This window comes from Gymnodraco acuticeps, unplaced genomic scaffold, assembly GCF_902827175.1.
Source record: "Gymnodraco acuticeps unplaced genomic scaffold, fGymAcu1.1, whole genome shotgun sequence".
Taxonomy (NCBI): Eukaryota; Metazoa; Chordata; class Actinopteri; order Perciformes; family Bathydraconidae; genus Gymnodraco; species Gymnodraco acuticeps.
Window position 1 is genome coordinate 227027 of NW_022991123.1, and position 20754 is coordinate 247780.

The window sequence follows — 20754 nt, forward strand, 5'->3', positions numbered from 1 at the left end:
TAATGTCTGGGCTGACCTCACGTGGAGGGGCAGAGTTTTCCAGAGCCTAGGGCCCGTTGCTGCGAATGCTCGGTGCCCTCAGGTTTTAAGCCTGGTCATGGGCACTATCAGCAGCAGCTGGTCAGCCGACCTTAAGGCTCTGGCTGGGGTGTAGCGATGGAGGAATCCGGCTATATAGGCAGGAGCCAGCCCATTTAGGGCTTTGAAAACAAATATTAAAGGAGTTTAAAATCAATTCTGAACCGAACTGGAAGTCAGTGTAGTGAGGCCAGAATTGGGGTGATGTGGTCACGCTTTTTGTGGCCAGTGAGAAGACGTGCAGCTGCGTTCTGAACTAGCTGCAGGCGTCTAATTGAGGCCTGCTCCATACGCACATACAGAGCGTTGCAGTAATCCAGTCTCGAGGTAACAAAGGTGTTAATAACCCTTTCTAGGTCTTTAAAAGATAAAAAATGACTTGGTCTTAGCCAATAGTCGTATTTTGAAAAAGCAGGTCTTGACTATGGTGCTGACCTGCTTATCAAATTGAAAAGCGCTATTGAAGGTCACTCCAAGGTTCGTGACAGAGGAGAGGATGTTTTTATTGAGGGAGCCCAGAATATCAACCGGGGAGGCTGGAGGTCGGGGTCCAAAAAAGTTGACCTCGGTCTTGCTCTCTTTGAGATTGAGGAAGTTTTGGCTCAGCCAGGATTTGATCTCTGTAAGTGTGCCAGGGCCAAACGAATAATGGCCGCCATGGAGGCATCCTCCACGCACTGCAGACAACCCTGAGCAGAGGAGTGGGAAGCCTCCTCGGGAGTGAGCGGGGCCTCGTACTCCACCTCTTTGTTGAAGAGGTTAGCCGAAGCCGCGTGACATGACATCGTCATGTGGAGGTGCGGCAACCGAAGGAGGGGCGGGCGGCAAGCTAGTAGCCCCTATACTAGGGCTGTGCAATTAATCGTATTTTAATCGCGATTACGATTATGGCTTGCGACGATTATGAAAACAGCATAATTGACAAAATACGATTATTTAGCTGGGTGCGCTTCGCCCCACCCTAAAAGCCCACTCGGCCACGTGGGAGTGACATGTGTTGTGAGTGTTCAGCGCAAGCAAAGATGTCAGAACAAGAGCAGCAACTCGTTAAAAAGAAGGGTACAACTATTTCCACTATTTGGAAGTACTTTGGCTTTCACGAGTCCGACGTGGAGCAAAACAAAGTACAGTGCAGGATTTGTTACCAGGTTGTGTTGGCACCACACGCTAACACAACCAATCTCTTTAATCATCTGAAATACAACCACAAAGTGCAATACGACTGGGCAATAATACAACAAAAAGCAGACCAAAAAGCAGATGCCGCTCGACTTCATCCACCACATCATCACAGTCATCGATTCAGGACGCATTGTACAGAGCAACGGCCTACGCGACGAGCTCACAGAGACACAGAGATATTACAGGTGCCATTACATTTCACATCGCTAAAGATATGTGCCCAGTTAGCACTGTTAGCAACCAGGGCTTTAAGCAACTTGTCAACACGTTGGACAAGCGTTACGCGATGCCGTCTCGGTATTATTTCAGCAGGTATTATGTGACAAATGCCTTGGGGAAGTTGAGAGATGTGGCTTCAGCTGACTACTTTGCCACCACAACGGACCTATGGTCTAGCCCAGGGGTGCCCAACCAGTCGATCGCGAGATGTGTCTAAAAATAGAACAACAATATTCTGTTTTATCGTTAATGTCCTGTAACATAATCTTCCTGTGCCAGAATAATGCACTTGAACGCATCAAAGCTTTGTGATTGGCCGGCGTCACCCCATGTGTCGGGGCGTGGCTGAGGGTCTTCAGTACAGGTGGCAATATTGTCACCTGCCTGCGCTCATCTCTGAAACCAGACCATGTAAACAGCCTGGTGTTCATTGCAAAAAATCTTTAAGAGATGACATGAGCAGCCCTACCAGCATTTGCCATGGTGGCCAAAACATCTTTATTTGGTCTTAAATTGTAGTTCAACATTTATTTCCTGTTACTTTTGGACCATGACGGTTGGCCAGCCTTCAACGTTTAACTGAGTGGAATATGTTGAATATGTTTTACCAAAATGTTGGCTATATGTTAAGGAGTTTTCAGTAGGTTGTGACAGTGCACTGCAACATGTTTGATTTAATTTATTTTGGTCTAAATTATTTTTATGTATCATATTAATAATATATGTTTAGAATGGTTTTGGAAGTGTGCTCCAACATATTTGTTGATCTTGTTTATTGGTAAAATATTATTTGTTTTAAAGTTCAATAAATGGTCAATGAATAATCGTCAAAATAATCGTGATATCAATTATTGACCCAAATAATCGTGATTATGATTTTTGCCATAATCGTACAGCCCTACCCTATACCGGTCCCTGGCTGAAAGGCCAAGAGGAGCGTCTTCATCTTGCTCATGTCGGCAGCTAACTGATCCACCTTAGAGGACAGCCTGTTTCTAGACCTCCTATTGGGGGTTGACCCCATAGCCATCGTTCCCTCGCGTCGCCGGCAACGGCTAAACTGCTCTGGAGGAAGATGTGACGAGGAGAGGTGTCCGTTGGCTGCTGCCAAACGCTCCACCTCTGCAACTCTAGCTACTCTGAGCGCCCAAGGCATACAGCTACACTTCATGCAGGCATTCTGCGTGAGACCCTCCCTCAAATGCTCGATGCCAAGGCAAGAGGGGCAGCGGTCATGGCCGTCCTCGGGCTCAAGAGGAGCTATACAGGCGCTACAGGAATGAGCCATTATGTAGGTTGCCAGATGTAGGGCAACCGGGAGCGGGTGCGAGGACACAGCCTTCACCAGCTACCTGCTGAATGGGAAGAGTAGAGCAATGCTCCTACTCGCCGAACACGACAAGGGATGTAAATGTCCTACACCCACGTTACCAGCAAAGGGAGCGGGAGCGAGAGCACTGCCTTCACCTAGCTGAATACAAATAATATAAAGAAGCTCAACAGGACAGTTTAGCCGGGTGGTTGCTGCTAACAATCAGGCAACACGCTCACCAGGAGCGGGGGCGAAAACACTGCCTTCACTGGTTGGGATAATAACGAAGTTAAACGTAAACACAGGCTAAGACCAGAAACGGGCCTCTAAAGGAAAAACAGCACAGATAATCCCAGCTTAATCCAGCGTCAGACAAGTGACTGCGCGACTGGACACAGCTAGGCTGAGCCACGCTACTGCTAACTAGTTAACCGAGGAAACACAGCTAAACTGGAAACTCAATAATGCTAATAATAGCTCGGCACAACGCCGCGGTCAGAAACAGTACAAAATAGCACAGCAAGGGCAACTACTGGGAGAGGGAGCGGAAACGCTGCCGTCAGCAAGAAAAAAATGTAAGCAAAATAGCAAACAAGACAGCACGGCTAATCCCGGTTTATTCCGGCGTCAACCAAGTGGCTGCACGCCAGGACACGGTTAAACTGAGCCACGCTACTGCTAACTAATTAAACAAGGAAACACAGCTAAAGCTGGAAACTCAAAATGCTAATGATAGCTTGGCACAATGCCACGGTCAGCAGAAGTACAAAATAGCACAGCAAGGGCAACTCCTGGGAGAGGGAGCGGAAACACTTAGTAACTTTTGAAGTACTGTGACTACAAAGCATTAGTCAAAAGCTCTTGTAGCAGAAACCTATCTGTTAGTGCTATATCCAAATTGAAGGAAGAGATTCCACCAATACTTAACTCGATGGCATGTCTGCATGTAAGGGAGGAAACTTATACAAAATGTACACCACCCCAAATTGATCATGTTGTTGATAGTGCTACAGATGCGCTGCGAATAAAATTAGACTCTGTTGCTCCTTTGAAAAAGAAGAAAATAAAACAACATAGATTAGCTCCATGGCATAATGCCGAAACCCGCAAAATAAAGCAAAAGTCGAGACAACTTGAAAGGATATGGCTTTCCACTAAACTTGAAGAATCTCGTTTAATTTGGCATATTACTCTCAATGAATATAAGAAAGCACTGCGTAAAGCGAGAGCAGCCTACTACTCTTCATTAATACACTGAACAAAAATATAAATGCAACACTTTTGTTTTTGCTCCCATTTTTCATGAGATGAACTCAAAGATCTAAAACATTTTCTATATACACAAAATAACCATTTATCTCAAATATTGTTCACCAATCTGAAAAAATATGTGATAGCGAGCACTTCTCCTTTGCCGAGATAATCCATCCCACCTCACAGATGTGGCATATCAAGATGCTGATTAGACAGCATGATTATTGCACAGGTGTGCCTTAGGCTGGCCACAATAAAAGGCCACTCTAAAATGTTCAGTTTTATCACACAGCACAATGGCACAGATGTCGCAAGTTTTGAGGGAGCATGCAATTGGCATGCTGACAGCAGGAATGTCCACCAGAGCTGTTGCCCGTGAATTGAATGTTCATTTCTCTACCATAAGCCGTCTCCAAAGGCGTTTCAGAGAATTTGGCAGTACATCCAACCGGCCTCACAACCGCAGACCACGTGTAACCACACCAGCCCAGGACCTCCACATCCAGCATGTTCACCTCCAAGATCGTCTGAGACCAGCCACTCGGACAGCTGCTGCAACAATCGGTTTGCATAACCAAAGAATTTCTGCACACACTGTCAGAAACCGTCTCAGGGAAGCTCATCTGCATGCTCGTCGTCCTCATCGGGGTCTCGACCTGACTCCGGTTCGTCGTCGTAACCGACTTGAGTGGGCAAATGCTCACATTCGATGGCGTCTGGCACGTTGGAGAGGTGTTCTCTTCACGGATGAATCCCGGTTTTCACTGTTCAGGGCAGATGGCAGACAGCGTGTGTGGCGTTGTGTGGGTGAGTGGTTTTCTGATGTCAATGTTGTGAATCGAGTGGCCCATGGTGGTGGTGGGGTTATGGTATGGGCAGGCGTATGTTATGGACGACGAACATAGGTGCATTTTATTGATGGCATTGTGAATGCACAGAGATACCGTGACGAGATCCTGAGGCCCATTGTTGTGCCATTCATCCACGACCATCACCTCATGTTGCAGCATGATAATGCACGGCCCCATGTTGCAAGGATCTCTACACAATTCCTGGAGGCTGAAAACATCCCAGTTCTTGCATGCCAGCATACTCACCGGACATGTCACCCTGGGGATTATGGGTAGTGTAGTGTCTTCTGCCATCCTTTACTCAGAAAAAATACGTGTTTCTCCGAATCGAAGGGGAAAAATACAAAAGCATTGCACACAATTTAAACCAATCAATGTTGTGTAATTAACTAAGGATAATCTGGTGTTTTTTAGTCGATGAGTAGTGCAGATATCACTGTAAAATCAATCGACAGTAAGAGGAATACTTACTTCCGGGTGTACAATTCTCCGTTATCCAATGGGAATGGACGCTCACATTGCCTTTAAGGGTAGCCGACACAAACGAATGCCGTGCTTCCATGAGCGTCAAATCCCGCCGCAGATGGGAATACATTGCAATCAGTTGAAAGCTATTTGCGTCCCTTTATGACGCTGAAGGAGCCTAGGAGCGTCACAACTGGACACCACGGACACTGACCAAACGTCGCTCCTGGACGCTTAGGGAGTGAGAGTGTGTTGCCCAAACAGGCGAAAACCTACCAGTTTCACCCACTGTCTCTGCCACCTCCCTCCATGACTGGTTCTTCCGGTTTGTATCCCGGTAGGTGAAGAGGGTCTGGTCATACAAAACCGGGTGATTTGCTACGGCGATAAATAGTTTCTCCTCCATCTTTTTTTGAAATATAGAAATGAACGGCGGGATATCTCTCCCAGCTTAGACGCGGTTTGATTGGCTAGCGCTTGAGCTGTCAGATTTTCAGAAACAGGATTTGATTGGCTGGCGCTGGCTACTCCGGCGTCTCCGGAGACGGCGGAGACGGACCGCTATGCTACCCACAATTCAGTTCGGCGAAAAGCGAGGCAACGTGACGTCACCCCATTCAAAGTGAATGGGCAGACGCGTTGGAAACTGTTTTTGAAGCTGTCGACGCTGTAGTGTGGACGCAGCGTAACGGCCCCTACACACGGCGGCATGCGTTGCCGCTTCAACGCTTCTGCCCATTCACTTTGAATGGGGTGACGTCACGATTCGCCGAACTGCATTGTGGGAGCAAAGCGTAGCTTCTCTCGCGGTGCTCGCTGCAAAAGTAGAGCAATGTTCTACTTTTGCCGCCTCGACGGAGGCGTCAGCCAATCAAATCTCGCGTATGCAAATCTGACATTACAAGCGCTAGCCAATCAAACCGCGTGTATGTTGGGAGAGCCAGACCGCAGTTATTTCCCATATGTCAAAAAATGGAAGACAAAATTATCGTGGCGGTAGGGAATCACCCGGTACTCTATGACCAGTCCCTCTTTACCTACAGGGATACAAACCGGAGGAGCCAGGCATGGGGGGAGGTGGCAGAGACAGTGGGTGAAAGTGGTAGGTTTTCGCCTGTTTGGAGAGTTTATATCCAGTGTACTTCGTTTGAATGGACAGCTAGCAAGCATAGACAGTATATTTAGCCAGCATGGATGTAGCATGAATGTTGCATAAAATAGCACCATAGACATTAATGTCATGCATGTTCATAATATAAAGTGTGACATGTAAAACCTTTTATGCAATTAACAGTGATAAAGGGATTTGGTTTTCATTAATGGAGGAACAATTTAGTAAATTCTTCAAGTAATTAACATTATTATTTCATTTCATTAGAGGAAGTATGCAGGACAAAATGGAAGTCACTGAGGGACAGATTCAGGAAGGAGAAAACCAAGGAGAAAGAGGCAAAGAGAAGCGGGGCATGGTCGTCCGGGGGATATAAGCCCTGGCGTTTCACGGCAGTGATGGGGTTTTTAACCCCATTTATCATTGACCGTGAGATGTCCAGCAATGTCCCCCGGCAAACCCTGCCTCCATCCAACCTGGTGCCAGAGGCAGAGAGCCAGCTAGAAAGCCAGCCAAGTGTCAGCCAGCCGGCCGACAGTCAACAAGCCGAGGCAAGGGAGACAGGACAGGAGGAGGAGGTGATTGTTGAGGACTGGGACTGGGGAAAGAGGAGAAGGGGAAGGGAGATGTCCTCCTTCGAGAAAGGCTTGATGTCAGCCATCAGTCCTCTGTTTGTGCCACCACCTCAACCTCATCCTCCACCACCCCCTTCAGTAGTGGTGGAGGATGAGGATGAGTTATTTTTCAGGAGCCTCTTACCTACCATGCGAAGGCTGTCTATTGCAAAGAGGACAAGAGTCCGATTTCAAATATACACTAAATTTTTTGAGGCAGAGCAGGAGATGGAAAATAACTGATTTTTGCAATTCACACACATACTACACTACACTACATGTTTTACACTTATCCAATCATCACACACTTACACAAATAAAAGTTATTTAAAAAGTATGTTATGACTGTACTGTGTCTTCACTTGTTCATGTGGTTTGTCAGTTGCAACATACCAGAAGCTTCATGTATGTCGATATATAACGACCTTGGGTCCCTTGAAAGGCGCTATATAAATATCATTTATTATTATTATTATTATTATTATTATAATGTGCTGTCTTCTGTACAATTGTCCATTTGAAAACCTATTGAAATTATGAGTGGTTTATCAGTAAAAACAGGGCTGAAGGAAAAAGGTTGTTAGCAATATCATAATATCAATTCAAGAAACATGTTATAAGGAATGTTTTATTTTGAAATGGCTCATTTGGAATATTTGCTTTTTAAAGAAAATATGGGTAGCTCTTAAAAGAGCTTTTGGTTTGGAGGCTCTTAAAAGAGCCGTGGTGACCCTACACCACTTTATGCTGCCATGGCACTGCACCCTCCTCATTGAAATAGGAGCAGAAGTTCTCCCGCAGTTGGAGCGATCTGCGTGTGGCATTGTTGGAGCCCATCCTTGGTGCATCACACAGGGTTGGAGTATCTGGAGCTTCATCCATGGACTCCTCGACAGGTGTGCGTGATTTCCTTCCTATCGTCTTCCTGCGGAGGAAGTTGTGCAACACACAGGCGGCCTTCACACACAACTCTGTTACCTCCGGGCTGGTGGTGATGGCACGCCTGAACATTCTCCACCGAGATGAGAGGATGCCAAACGCACATTCAACCACCAACCTGGCCCGGCTGAGGCGGTAGTTGTACATCCTCCTCTCGTGTGTGATCTGGCGTCCAGGGAATGGACGCAGCAGGTTGTCCAGCAGCGGAAAAGCCTCATCTCCAACGAAGACATGGGGGAGAAGGCCGAGCCGCTCTGCTCCTGGGATGACGGTGTCAGGTGGTAGCTGCAGACTGCCATCTCTGAGGCTCTCTCCAAAAGCGGAATTCCTCAGGCTCCCACTGTCGCTGCTCCTTCCAAAGCCTCCAACATCCACTATCCTGAAGAGGTACTGGGCATCCACGACAGCCAGCAGTACCAAGGAGTGGGTGGACTTATAATTGAAGTAGAGGGACCCAGAATTTGCCGGAGCCTGGATCACCACGTGCTTCCCATCAATGGCACCAACGCAATTTGGAAAGTTCCAGCGCTCCTGAAACTCAGCAGCGATGGCTCTCCAGTCCTCCGCCTGTGGTACCGGCATGGTCTCCTCGACCAGCGCGGTCCAGATGGCACCCGCAACCTCCCTGACGATGACAGCCACTGTTATATGACCAACCCTATAGCTGAATGCTATTGTCCTGTACGAGTCACCGGTTGCCAGGTACCTGAGAAAAAAGTAATATACATGATTTAAAAAATAAAACAATTTCAGACCCCACACACACACACACACACACACACACACCCCTAAAACACGCACACACACGCCCCACACACACACAGACACACAGACCACACACACGCACACAGATCCCACACACGCAGACCCCACACACACACCCCACAAACACACACACACCCCACGCACACACAGACCACACACACACAGACTCCACACACACACATCCCACGCACACCACACACCACACACACACACCCCTAAAACACGCACACACACACAGGCACACAGACCCCACAAACACACACAGACCACACACACGCACACAGATCCCATACACGCAGACCCCACACACACAGACACCCCACAAACACACACACACCCCACACACACACAGACCCCCACACACACACACACACACACACACACACACACCTCACGCACGCACACACCACACACACACACACAGACCCCACACACACCCCATGCACACACAGACCCCACACACACACACCACACACACACACACACAGGGGAGCAATACTGTGTTAACCTAGCTATCTTAATTAATGTTATCCATCTGAAATAAATCACAAACTTCATTCGTCAATGGCATGCACTCTCTCTCTTTCTATACAGAGTCAGATTAAAGAAGTAGAAATACACTAAACATACCGTAGGCAGATGGCGAGTCGCTCGGCGGGTCCGATTGACAACCGCATGTTGGTGTCCGTCTTTGTTATCAGTGGACCCACTTTGCCGAGCAACTCATCGAAATGGCCTTTGCTCATTCTGAAGTACTGGTAAAACAGTTCGTCATCCAGACGGAGCTCTTGGACCAGAACGTGGTATTCTCCCCGTTGCAGACGTTTTCGGAGTATCGGATGTGCCCAACAGCGACGCACACGACGTCGCCTCCCGAGATACAATGCATATACCAATGCTACCCTTGCTACCAAACCGGCATCCATTTTGGCTAGAGTGGATAGAAGAACCGGGCTTTTTTGCTTTGTATATCCGGGGCGGGACATTCATGTGATTGGTTGTTGGTCGCGTTGTTCGTAAAAAATCCCCAAGCTTCAAACACGCCCACCGCCAAGCGGTAACGCACACCGCCGTGTGTAGGGGCCGTAAAAGTTACGGCTCAGTGCGCGGCCAAGTCTGTCTGAAGTCTGCCTGCCACGGACCACGGAGCTGTGTGCACATGAGCGGAGGATCACATCTGTAGCACAGCACTGGTAAGCTAACCGTTTATTTTCTTCAAACTTCAATTATAACACGGTGTGTTGTCAGGACAATACTAACTTCTGTTTGTGATTGAGTGCATTTTGCAGCAAAACGCTACAGACGAGGGGTTATGTTCTGCATTACATAGGAACCCCAGTGTTTTTCAAATGTGTTGGCGCGAACTGCAAGCAAACAACGGTGTGTTGTCAGGACAATACTAGCTTCTGTTTGTGATTGAGTGCATTTTGCAGTCATAGTTATAACGTCTACTGAGCGGGGGGTTTGAAGCTACATCTGAGCGGGTTAAAACTTAACGGGCAGTCGTGTTAACGTCAACGCCGTCAACGTTAACGCCAGCCTAAGGCACACCTGTGCAATAATCATGCTGTCTAATCAGCATCTTGATATGCCACACCTGTGAGGTGGGATGGATTATCTCGGCAAAGGAGAAGTGCTCACTATCGTACGGAGATCAATTCCAGCACATTTATGTGGAAGGACATGTGAGCCGGCCACTGTCCTCCCACTGCCTGCGCCATGCACGTTCCTCCCCACCCTGAGAGAGATGCGTCTGTGAACACCGAGATGTGTGACGTAACTCTGCCCAGGGCTACCCCCTCTGACAGGACGTGGGGACTTTTCCAGTAGGTTAAGTCTGAACCCACGGACAGAGGGATGACCACCATGCGCCTCTTCTGTCGTACGGGGTCGATGCGTAGGCTGATGAACCACCTCTGCAGTCTCCTCATGTGCAGGAGACCCAGGGGAATCACCCCGTGATCTGCTGCCATCATGCCGAGCAGCCGCATCACGGAGAGTGACGTCACCACGCTGCGGGGTGTGACGCATCGAAGGAAAGCTGTCAGTGTCTCCACTCTCTGCCGTGAGAGTCGTGCTCTCATGCGGGCTGAGTTGAATTCCACCCCCAGGTAAACAATACTCTGGGAGGGAAGAGGACAGCTCTTTTTCCAATTTATTATGAAACCCAGCTTTGACAGATGCGATATGAGTTGTACCATCTGTAAAGCCGCTTCCTCCCTGGAGCGAGCCAGCAGCAACAGGTCGTCCAGGTAAAATAGTACTCTCATCCCTCCTCTGTGTAGCGGCTGCAATGCCGTTTCTACACACTTTTTGAAAAAGTGCGAGGAGCCAGGGAATAGCCGAACGGCAGACGGTTGTACTGGTACGATATTCCCTGGAATGAAAACCGCAGGAATTTCCTGTGTTGCGGAATGATGGGTACATGGAAGTATGCATCCTTTAGGTCTATACAGGTGAACCAGTCTCCCTGGTGAACACACTCTAACACCCTTTTGACCGTCAGCATGTGAAAAGGCCTTTTCATTATTGCCTTGTTGAAAACTGACAGGTCGAGGATGGGTCTCATTCCCCCCGTCTTTTTCGGGATAAGAAAATAGCGGGAGTAATACCCCTGATTTTCTTCCTCCTGGGGAACCCTGGAAATAGCCTCTTTCAACAGGAGTTCCCGTAGCTCTGCTTGGAGCGCAAGACACTGTTCTCGGGATGACAAGCGTGTCACCTGTATCTCGTTGAACTGTGGGGGGGAGGCGAACTGCAGGGTGTACCCTCTGTTGATCAGCCTGCTCATCCATCTGTCCATCAGACACACGCGCTGCCACTCCGAGAAACACTCTGCGAGCGGGCGCACATGCTCGAGATGTGTTGTGGTCGTCATGACGACGAGCCACGCCAGAGCCCTCGCCGCCGCTGCCCGTGAGGCAACCCAAGGTGGGCCTAGAGCGAAAGGGCTGTGAGGAGGCCTCCACACGCTGCATTTCACTCCGCCTCTCATCATGAGGCGCGTACACGCTCAGAGGATGGGTGGAGGTGTGTGCAGTGATATCCACATGAGGCGTTACCACGGCGCTCATGGGCTTATTGTGACCGTGTGTAGGTGGCGTATCTCGGACAGAGGAATGCCGCGAGGTCTGTGGTTTAATAACCGAAAAGTCATAACCACCAGGCCTCTGCAGCGAATCCTGCTGCCTACTAATCAACAGATTGGAGGCAGCTGGTGTAGTTACTGTGCTCCGCATCTTATTAATCGATAGATTAAATAGCGCAGGCTTTTGTAACGAACCCTGCTGGCTATTAACCGATAGGTCATAGGCAGCTGGTTCACCCAGGGTGGGGGATATGTGAAACACATTTGTAACTGATGACTCAGACCACATGTTGGGAAATAATCTTTTTTTATTTCCCTCACACTCCCCCCCAAACCGTCAAGGCCGGCTCTGTTTTTTCGGCGGCTCTCGTGGAGCAGACGCCGAACGGGAGTACCTCACTCCCTTCTTACCCCCCTTCTCTGGTGGGGGGCCGGAGGCGCGGGACGGTGCCCCGGAGGTGCGGGACGGTGCCCCAGCCGCCGCTGACGGACGAGTCTGACGCCTCGGCTGTTGTTGCTGCGAGTGTCTGTCTGTCTGCCGCTGTGGCCGGGTTGGCTGCTGCTGCCGCTGCTGCCGCTGCTGCTTCACTGCTGGCCGGAGCCAGCCGACATGCTGGCGGATGTCCTCCGCTTGCTCCGATGCCGCCTTCATGGACTCAACCATGGCCAGGAACTGGGGTCCGAACAGCCCGTCCGAGCTGATCGGAGCGTCCAGCAAAACCTTCCTGGCTGGCTCTGTAACCGCTGCTTGTTGCAACCAGAGGTGGCGCTGGATCCAGGCTGTGATCCTTGCCTGGGAGACCGCCACGGCTGCGCACAGCGTGAGTGCCGTGCTGGCCGCCTTAGCGATCTCTTCCGCCTCCTCTGGAGCCACGGTGGTGGACCGTTCGACCAACGTCACCACCGAGTTGGTCACCAACGCGATGTTATTCGCTGCTGCAGACGCCTGGAACGCACACTGGTGTGCCCGGTCAGCCTGGCGGGCGACATACTGGTCCTTGGGGGCGGCCAACATAGGGCGCCGTCCGGCGACCAAGTTGGCCTGCCTAACCCCGAAGAACGCCGTTAAGCTCGGTTCCAGAGCGGGGGTGGTTAGAAAAACCTCGTCTGTGAACCCCTCCACCTTAGTGAAGGGGACAAAGGTGGCCACCGGAGCCCTTAAGGTCCTCGGGTTCGCCGCTGCCCCTTCCTGGTATCGCCTAATGGCGGGAAAGCGCGGCCAGATCGGGTCACTCCTGCCCGTCTGAACCCGGGAAAACACTCCGGCCATGTCATCCAGAGCCACCCTCTCCCGTCCTCGGGGAACGGGGAGACCTCTGCATGCTGCTGCTTTGCCGATTATTTCCGGCAGCTCCAGCATAATGCCACCCAACGCCGGTAGCGCCGTGGCCACGGAGAAGGGGACCACGTGCTCGGCCGCCACGCTCCGACCCCGTCTCCCCCGTCCGGGGAAGAGGGGGGAGGGGAGAGCCGCATGGCGAGCCATGGAGGGAGACGGGGTAGGAGTCGTCCGACTCCTGCCCCCCACTCGCCTCCAGAAACAGGCTGTTGTCCCTGTTCTGGATGGGCCAGTCGTCCTCCTCACCCGCAGCAGCTAGAGCGTCTGCCCTTCGCTTCCTGTCGGATGATGGGAGACGAACACAATGTGAACATGCGATCTGCTGGCTGAGAGCGGCGTCCGCGTGCTCTGGCCCCAGGCAGGATGCGCATATTGGGTGCAAATCGTAGCTCATGATGTATCCCGTATTGCACGAAGGACACATGCGGACACAATCATTGCTGCTCATGATTCGATCTTCAGATTGCCGGGCACCCTTCCTATTTATACCGGAAGGAGGCCCGAGGGTGGGGCCCACATGGCGGGTGGGCGTGGACTATAAGTGTTTCAGTGCTGCGCGGGGGCGCAGAGGGATAACCCAATAGCGATAGCCTTAGAGGGCGAAGCCATATACGAAATAGAACTTTGAGTTCATCTCATGAAAAATGGGAGCAAAAACAAAAGTGTTGCATTTATATTTTTGTTCTGTGTATGTCCACAGCAGTGCATTGCTTAGCTGTCTGCTGGTTCTCCTCTCTGTTTCTCCAAACTGTAGCTCCTACAACCCCCCTTCAAACAATATGAACTATCCCCTAAAAGCAAGTCAAATTGACATTACATTTATCTCCCCTTAACCTGCAAATACACATGCATACATTTTTGTATTGATGGTGAGCAATTTAACAGACCTTAACATGTGTGCTAAAATTGTTTTGTGAAATGTTTCAGGAAGACAAGTCTTAATTTAGTTTGAATTGTGTTTTTCTTCTTTTTTAGGACGATCATGCTATTCTTCAAGGTGATTCATGCTGAGTGTGGATCGAAACATAGTACAGGACAACATCCCCTCCTTGGTTTCTGCCCTGTCCATGATGTTTGGGAGCTATTATTGCTTCAACATCGCCTACCCGTCAGAGCTGGCATCCACCCTGGAGTTTGTCCAGAGGTATGTGTTTTTTGGGATTGGCTTTATCCAACGATTTCTTTTATTAAACTGCAACAAATCTAAAGCAGCTGCTTCAGTGAATTGGGGGTTAAGATAATTGTCATTTTGGCTTCAAAATAATAAGATTGATGTGAAGTTTTTTGTTGTTAGGCAAGCTATTTTATTATTAATTCTGTTGTTTGTTTGTATTTTTATTTTAAGGTGTTTTTTCTCCATCAACCCAGAGAAGGGCACCAAAGTGGAGAAGACACGCGCATCCCGTCTTCAGGTGAACCCGAGAGTCCTCACCTTGATACAGGAACTTTCGGACCATGAGTGGCGTGATGTCTGAATATGGACAGTAAGATCAATGGCATGTGGCGATGTGCCCAAGTTACAGTTTGTTTGATTGTTTAAATCGTAGTTAAAATGTGAAGAGCCTTTTTTTAATGTTCTTTTAACTAATTTAAAAAAAAATGCAATATGTAACTCTCAAAATGTCAAACTATTCTTTTAAGGTCATTGTAGCCACTCTTGCGGTTTGCTGTTACAAAGTGAAGTTGCTTAAACAATCTTCATTTGGCTTATGTGGATGTAAAAGCTCAGGACATTACTGTTGAGTGTAAAAATGTTGACGTGTTTTGTTTTCCACTTGGGTTTTTGCTTCTGAAGTGAAGGGTCTCTGCTGACCCTACCTCTTCACCTATCTCACTTAGACACACACTCACATGTGTTTTGCAACTGTAGCTTCATCACGTACACACTTCCTTTAGCAATGAACATGTATTCAACTAAGACAATCCCTTATTTTGGCTAAGTTACAGCTCAGTCAATGGCTGTGACAGTAGAGTATTATATTATACAGGTGCCCACTATAAGAGATGAGACATAAAGTACTAACCTATTTGAAAACATTATTTCCCATAAATCATTTGATGTGATGTAAGTAACCTCTTAACTTTGTTCAGCTTGAATTTCCTGGACAATGTGAGCTGTTTGTTTATTGTGCAGCCTTAGTTTGTATGTTTAACCAAGATGTATGTTGAGAAAAGACAGATGTTTTTGATCACTGCTATTATATATATATAATACATTCTTGGAAAGGCAAGTTCTTGTTGGAATTTGTTCAACTTTTAATACAGTGGCTCTTGAGGTTTATCTAGCTTTGCATTTTTTTTTTTTTAAGTGCTTAATCTGTGTACCCTGGATTACATTCTTCACATTTCTGGTAATAGTCAAACATATATATATATATATATACACAAAGGCAGTGTAGTTTAAATTAAATGTTTCAATCTGACTAATGTGTAGGAAAAACATTTTTTTTCCGCTGAGCAATAATCCTTACAGGCGGTTTTATACTATATATTTGAGATTGATATTCATAGAACAGTTTTTTCTGCATTTTAATTGTAATAAATACGTTTTAAAGAAGATTTAAATTGCAGTATTTAGATGTTGCTTTCACCGTAAAACACTGCATTACACTGATGCTTTTACAGTTAAACAGTGTTATTTGTTTGGTATGTTTCTGTAAAATTGAATGGGATTCAATGTACAATATGCAACAACTGCATGTAAATCTTACTGAAATAATCAGTTTAATAGCAACGTGATCATGCTAATTCAGCAGAAAAGGGCTGTTGAAATTACAGATTTAAAATGTAAATTACAACAGTTTTAAACTGTAAAATATACACCTTGTTCTGTAAAGTTGTTTACAGTTTACCATATTTTTTACATAATTATTCTGGCAACAAAGCTGCCAGGTTTTTACCGTAAAAACAACGTTTTTTTTTTTACAGTGATGGGCACCACTTAACAGCCAATCAGAATGAGAATATGTTTCACATGTGATTTATTGAAATTGCGAGTGATTGAGTGACAGATGAAGGTTGTTTAGGAGAAAATGTCAGAGAAGAAAAAGTTTGAGAGTGGCGCTCAGAAAAGGAAATTGTTGAGGGAAAAGGAGTTTCGAGACAAGCAGCTACTACAAAACATGTCGAAGCTTACAGGTTATTTTAAACCTGTAGGCCAGTGTTACGTTCCCTTCTAAAACTAGGGGTACAAAGGGAAGTAACAACACACAAAATAACGGGCCGAGAGAAAAAGGAGAGGAAACTGAATGCTGAAGCCACAAAGTGAGGTTTTAATTAATAAAAAAAGTAAAGAGGCTCACCAGCCAAATTGCAAAACAAAAATTAACTAAGGACAACTTTCTTTCAAAAGAAAGTGACTAACGTAAAACAATACACAAAGACACACATCTCCTAACAATTAGCAGAACACAGGTTGAACTAGGCCTCACACAACACTACACTACACTACACAACACTACACTACACTACACTACACTACACTACACTACACTACACTACACTACACTACACTACACTACACTACACTACACTACACTACACTACACTACACTACACTACACACATGCAGCCAGAGGAGAAGAAGAGACGCCACTGCAGCCTTCCTCAGGTCCTTTATGGAAGCTCTGATTGAGGATTGGGAGCACCTGGGGGAGAGGCTGCACCTGGAGACAATCAGGGAGAGAGAGAGAAACACACACAAAAGCACACACACACAAGCACCAACTGCGGCACGTAACAGCCAGGATGAGGAGGAAGGACGGATGGGGAGGAAGGACAGATGAGTTCTGTACCGAGCGGAAGCGGTGCCGGCCGCGGGGCCTCGGAGCCAAGTAGGCCGTCTGGTTCTGATAGCGATGGAGTAAGAGGAAAAACAGACAGGAGGGACATTATCTGTTGGAGGAGATGGAGAGGACGACGAGGACTTGCTATGTGGAGGGGAGCCAACGGCAACCGGACAAATACATGAGGGAGGCCCGATACGTCACTCATCTGGAGGAGGTGACCAGGCGCGCGTAGAGCAGAGTGGAGAAGTGCGATCACAGAGCCTGCCGAGGCTATAAATGACTTTGATTTGTTGTTTAAATAGGGGGCCTACAAAACCCATCAGCCCCAGGGCCTGATGGCAGGTTAGGGCGGGCTTCCCCCCTGCAGGGGTTGGGTTTTCAGCATGTCAACTCTTTCACCTGTGGTGAAATTGCAGGATTGGCTCCAGGACATTCAGGACAAATGTGCCTTTTTATTTCATACAGTTCAATTTTGATTGAGACAGGGAAATAATCTAAACCTCACGCGTGGCATTTCAATGTCAAGGAGGGCGATATAGCGTGTATGTGATTACATTACAAATACTGACTTGAGCCCCACCACTGTATGGGTTAGCCCTACCATAGATTACCCAACAAAAATACTCTGGCGCCGCCACTGCTGATGCGGGGATACTGAGAACAGAAGGTGAGGGGTTAAGAGCTACCAGGAAGGCCATTCTTAAGTATTTGAGTGAAACAGGATTGATTGGAAGAATTTAAAACAACGTAAACACAGTGGTATAATTCCACAAGTGGTGATAGAATGATATGGTGATACACACTCTTGTACAGTAGGTGGCGGTATGCACCTTAAAGTTGTTTGCAATCCGCCAACAACCAAAAGAAGAAGAAGAAACACGCACCGGAAGTAAACAAACCACGCTCCGTTACAGTTGGTTCGCCGCTATTGATGAGTGGAGTAAACTAAGATACGATGTTATAGTAGTTTCGTGGGAAATACTACACTTATATTTAGGCAACAATGTCTTCGGTTGAGTTTTTGAGAGAGTTTGTTAACGAGCGACTCTCTGCTGCTGCTGAAGAAATATTTGGAGTTTTTCGGAAAACCATCGTCGAATATGAGGAGGAGATCAGACGGCAGCGCAGACTGCTGGATGTCGTTTGGAAACCGGATATACAAATACCAAGGATAGGTATGTAAAACGTGCTCACTTCAATAGTAGAAAACAAAGGAATTGTCAACGTTGCATGTCCTCAAGTTCCGTTATGTGTACAGCATTATCCTATTTTATTTGTTCTCTGTCCCTCCAGAGCTCCCACAGCATCCTGTCTGTGAGGAGCAGGTTCTCTCTGAGGAGCAGCTCTGTATTCAGGAGAGGAACTCCAGTCTGGACCAAGAGGACCCAGAGCCTCCACAGATTAAAGAGGAGCAGGAGGAGCTGTGCACCAGTCCGGAGGGAGAGCAGCTTGGACTGGAGCAGGACACTGATGCCTTCATGTTGACTGCTACCAAGGAGGAAAGTGAGCACCAGCTCCTCTCTCACAACTCTCATGTAGCTGAGAGCCAAGATCAGGAAGGAGGCGAGCAAGACTCAGGATCAACTGGACATGCAGAGCCAAAACCACAGAATGAATATCACAGAAATCCCAGTTATGAAGGAAACAACATTAATTTGTCAGAGATGCACACAGGTAAACAGCCTTTCAATTGTGACTCATGTGGGAAATATTTTTCCTCGATAGCAACACTGAACAGACACCTCAGAAGCCACACAGGTGAGAGGCCATTTCCTTGCAATACATGTGGGAGAGCTTTCGCAAATAAAAGCCACTTGAAACAGCATATTAGAATTCACACAGGGGAGAAGCCATTTCTGTGCCAAACGTGTGGGAAACGATTCTGTCGAACATCAACATTTAAAAGGCATATTATGAAATTCCACATGGGTGGAAGACGTTTTCTTGCAAAAGATGTGGGAAATGTGTCCGATATGATGTATAATTGAGAGTCCACATGAGAAGCTGCACAGGGGAGGATCCGCATTCTTGCATCATCTCTGGTAAAAATGCCATATTCAGTAGTAACTTGGGAAGCCACACAGAAACACACACAGGGGAAAAGTTGAATCCCTGCTGCACAGAGCCTCCACTGATTGAAGAGGAGCAGGAGGAGCTGTGCACCAGCCCGGAGGGAGAGCAGCTTGGACTGGAGCAGGACACTGATGCCTTCATGTTGACTGCTACTGAGGAGGAGAGTGAGCACCAGCTCCTCTGTTCCTCCAAACCCTGCAGCCTCCCTAAAAATGATGAGTGACAGGCTGATAGTGACCTGATAGAAACTTTATTATTCACCTAATCACTGATTGAGATATGATGAAGCTAACTTAGTCTCATACATTCATGGGATTTATGTAACAGTAAGACAGAGAATAAGTGTGCACCCACATGCACTATTTTAGTTTTGATATGCTGTTGTAAATACTCCTGTTGTCTGCTGTGTTCAGACTCAAGTCATGTGTGTGATTCAGGACCTTCAGTGTCCTTTTTTAAACAGAAGACCGTTGCTAGAAGCTGCAGCTAGACTGCAGAAGCATTAGTTTTTTGTTTTTGAGGATGGAACAATTTCACACAGATATAGGGAGGCTAGACCTATACAGTTGATTTATTATGGTCTATAATTTAATATCAAGATGGCTGAACTGTTCAGTGTCAATCCTGTGGAGATGGAGGTTATAAATCTCCAAAATAATGTTCAGCTCAAGTCTCGGCAAAACTCACAACATTTCTGGAGCCCAGAAAACTATAAGAACATTCACTAAGCAGCACTGAACACGTCTGCTTTATTTGGCTCTACAGACCTTTGTGAAGCAGCTTTTTCTGACATGAATGAGATCTAAATACAGAACAAGACTGACTGATGAACATTTAAATGACTCTTAGAGTGAACCTAAGTGGGTACACTCCAGCATACACCTCTATGGTGGACTCCATGTCGTGTCAGTCAAAAAGAGTGAATGCACTTATTTTACCCAGATGCTTGTAAGGTGGTGATTAAGGCGATGTATTTACTATGTGGGCCATAATAATCCATGTGCGCCGTACATAATGGCAGCCCACTGCTCCTAACATTAGGATGGGTCAAATGCAGAGAAACCGTTTCGTTACGTAGTACCTTTACTACATAATGACAATAAGTTGAATCTTCTTCAATAATAAGAAGTGAAAAAATTGTCTTTTTTTCTTGGACATGTTTGTGAATTCTCAGTGATGTACTTACTATGTGGGCCATAATAATATGTGTGAAATTGTCGTTTTCTTGGACCGTGATGTGAAGTTAAGATTATGATAAACTTTAGGTATTGTAATTTCACACGTGTACAAAGCTTAATTCAACTGATGAGTGCGATAATAAATGTAAGCGATGTGATGGAAGTAGCTCTTGGCCACTTTCATTTTTTCAAAGTAGCTCTCTTAGGAGAAGAAAGGTTGGAGACCCCTGCTCTAGAGATTGAAGAGGAACGCTGCACCAACCGGGAACAATTGTAAATGGATTGCTCGTGAACCAAAGATCGATTCTAAAATAGAAACAATTAATGAAGTGGGAATTAAAACGAGTATGCACCTTAACGAAAAGTATTACAATTACCTCAACATTTACACAGATGGATGTAAGAAGCAAGAATGCATGGGGATAGTCGTGTATATCCCAGAATTCAAAATATCAATCTCAAAATGAGTGTCAAATAACTTATCAGTTTATACAGCAG

General features: G+C 47.0%; 3 protein-coding genes across 3 annotated transcripts; 2 read left to right on the top strand and 1 right to left on the bottom strand.

The window, feature by feature from the left end:
* Positions 1 to 7818: 7818 nt before the first annotated feature.
* LOC117560254 (protein ANTAGONIST OF LIKE HETEROCHROMATIN PROTEIN 1-like) lies at positions 7819 to 9536 on the bottom strand. Its single transcript, XM_034237110.1, has 2 exons — positions 9421 to 9536; positions 7819 to 8731 (listed from the first exon to the last, which is right to left on the bottom strand). Exons 1-2 carry the CDS (start codon positions 9534 to 9536, stop codon positions 7819 to 7821), a joined length of 1029 nt encoding a protein of 342 aa, XP_034093001.1.
* Positions 9537 to 12065: 2529 nt separating this feature from the next.
* Positions 12066 to 15774, top strand: LOC117560271. The gene is made up of 2 exons (XM_034237134.1): positions 12066 to 14361; positions 14563 to 15774. The coding sequence occupies exon 1, from the start codon at positions 12499 to 12501 to the stop codon at positions 13123 to 13125; it is 627 nt and encodes a 208-aa protein (XP_034093025.1). The 5' UTR covers positions 12066 to 12498; the 3' UTR covers positions 13126 to 14361; positions 14563 to 15774.
* Positions 15775 to 17629: 1855 nt separating this feature from the next.
* LOC117560270 (zinc finger protein 184-like) lies at positions 17630 to 20422 on the top strand. The gene is made up of 2 exons (XM_034237133.1): positions 17630 to 18180; positions 18299 to 20422. Exons 1-2 carry the CDS (start codon positions 18009 to 18011, stop codon positions 18991 to 18993), a joined length of 867 nt encoding a protein of 288 aa, XP_034093024.1. The 5' UTR covers positions 17630 to 18008; the 3' UTR covers positions 18994 to 20422.
* The last annotated feature ends 332 nt before the right edge of the window (positions 20423 to 20754 follow it).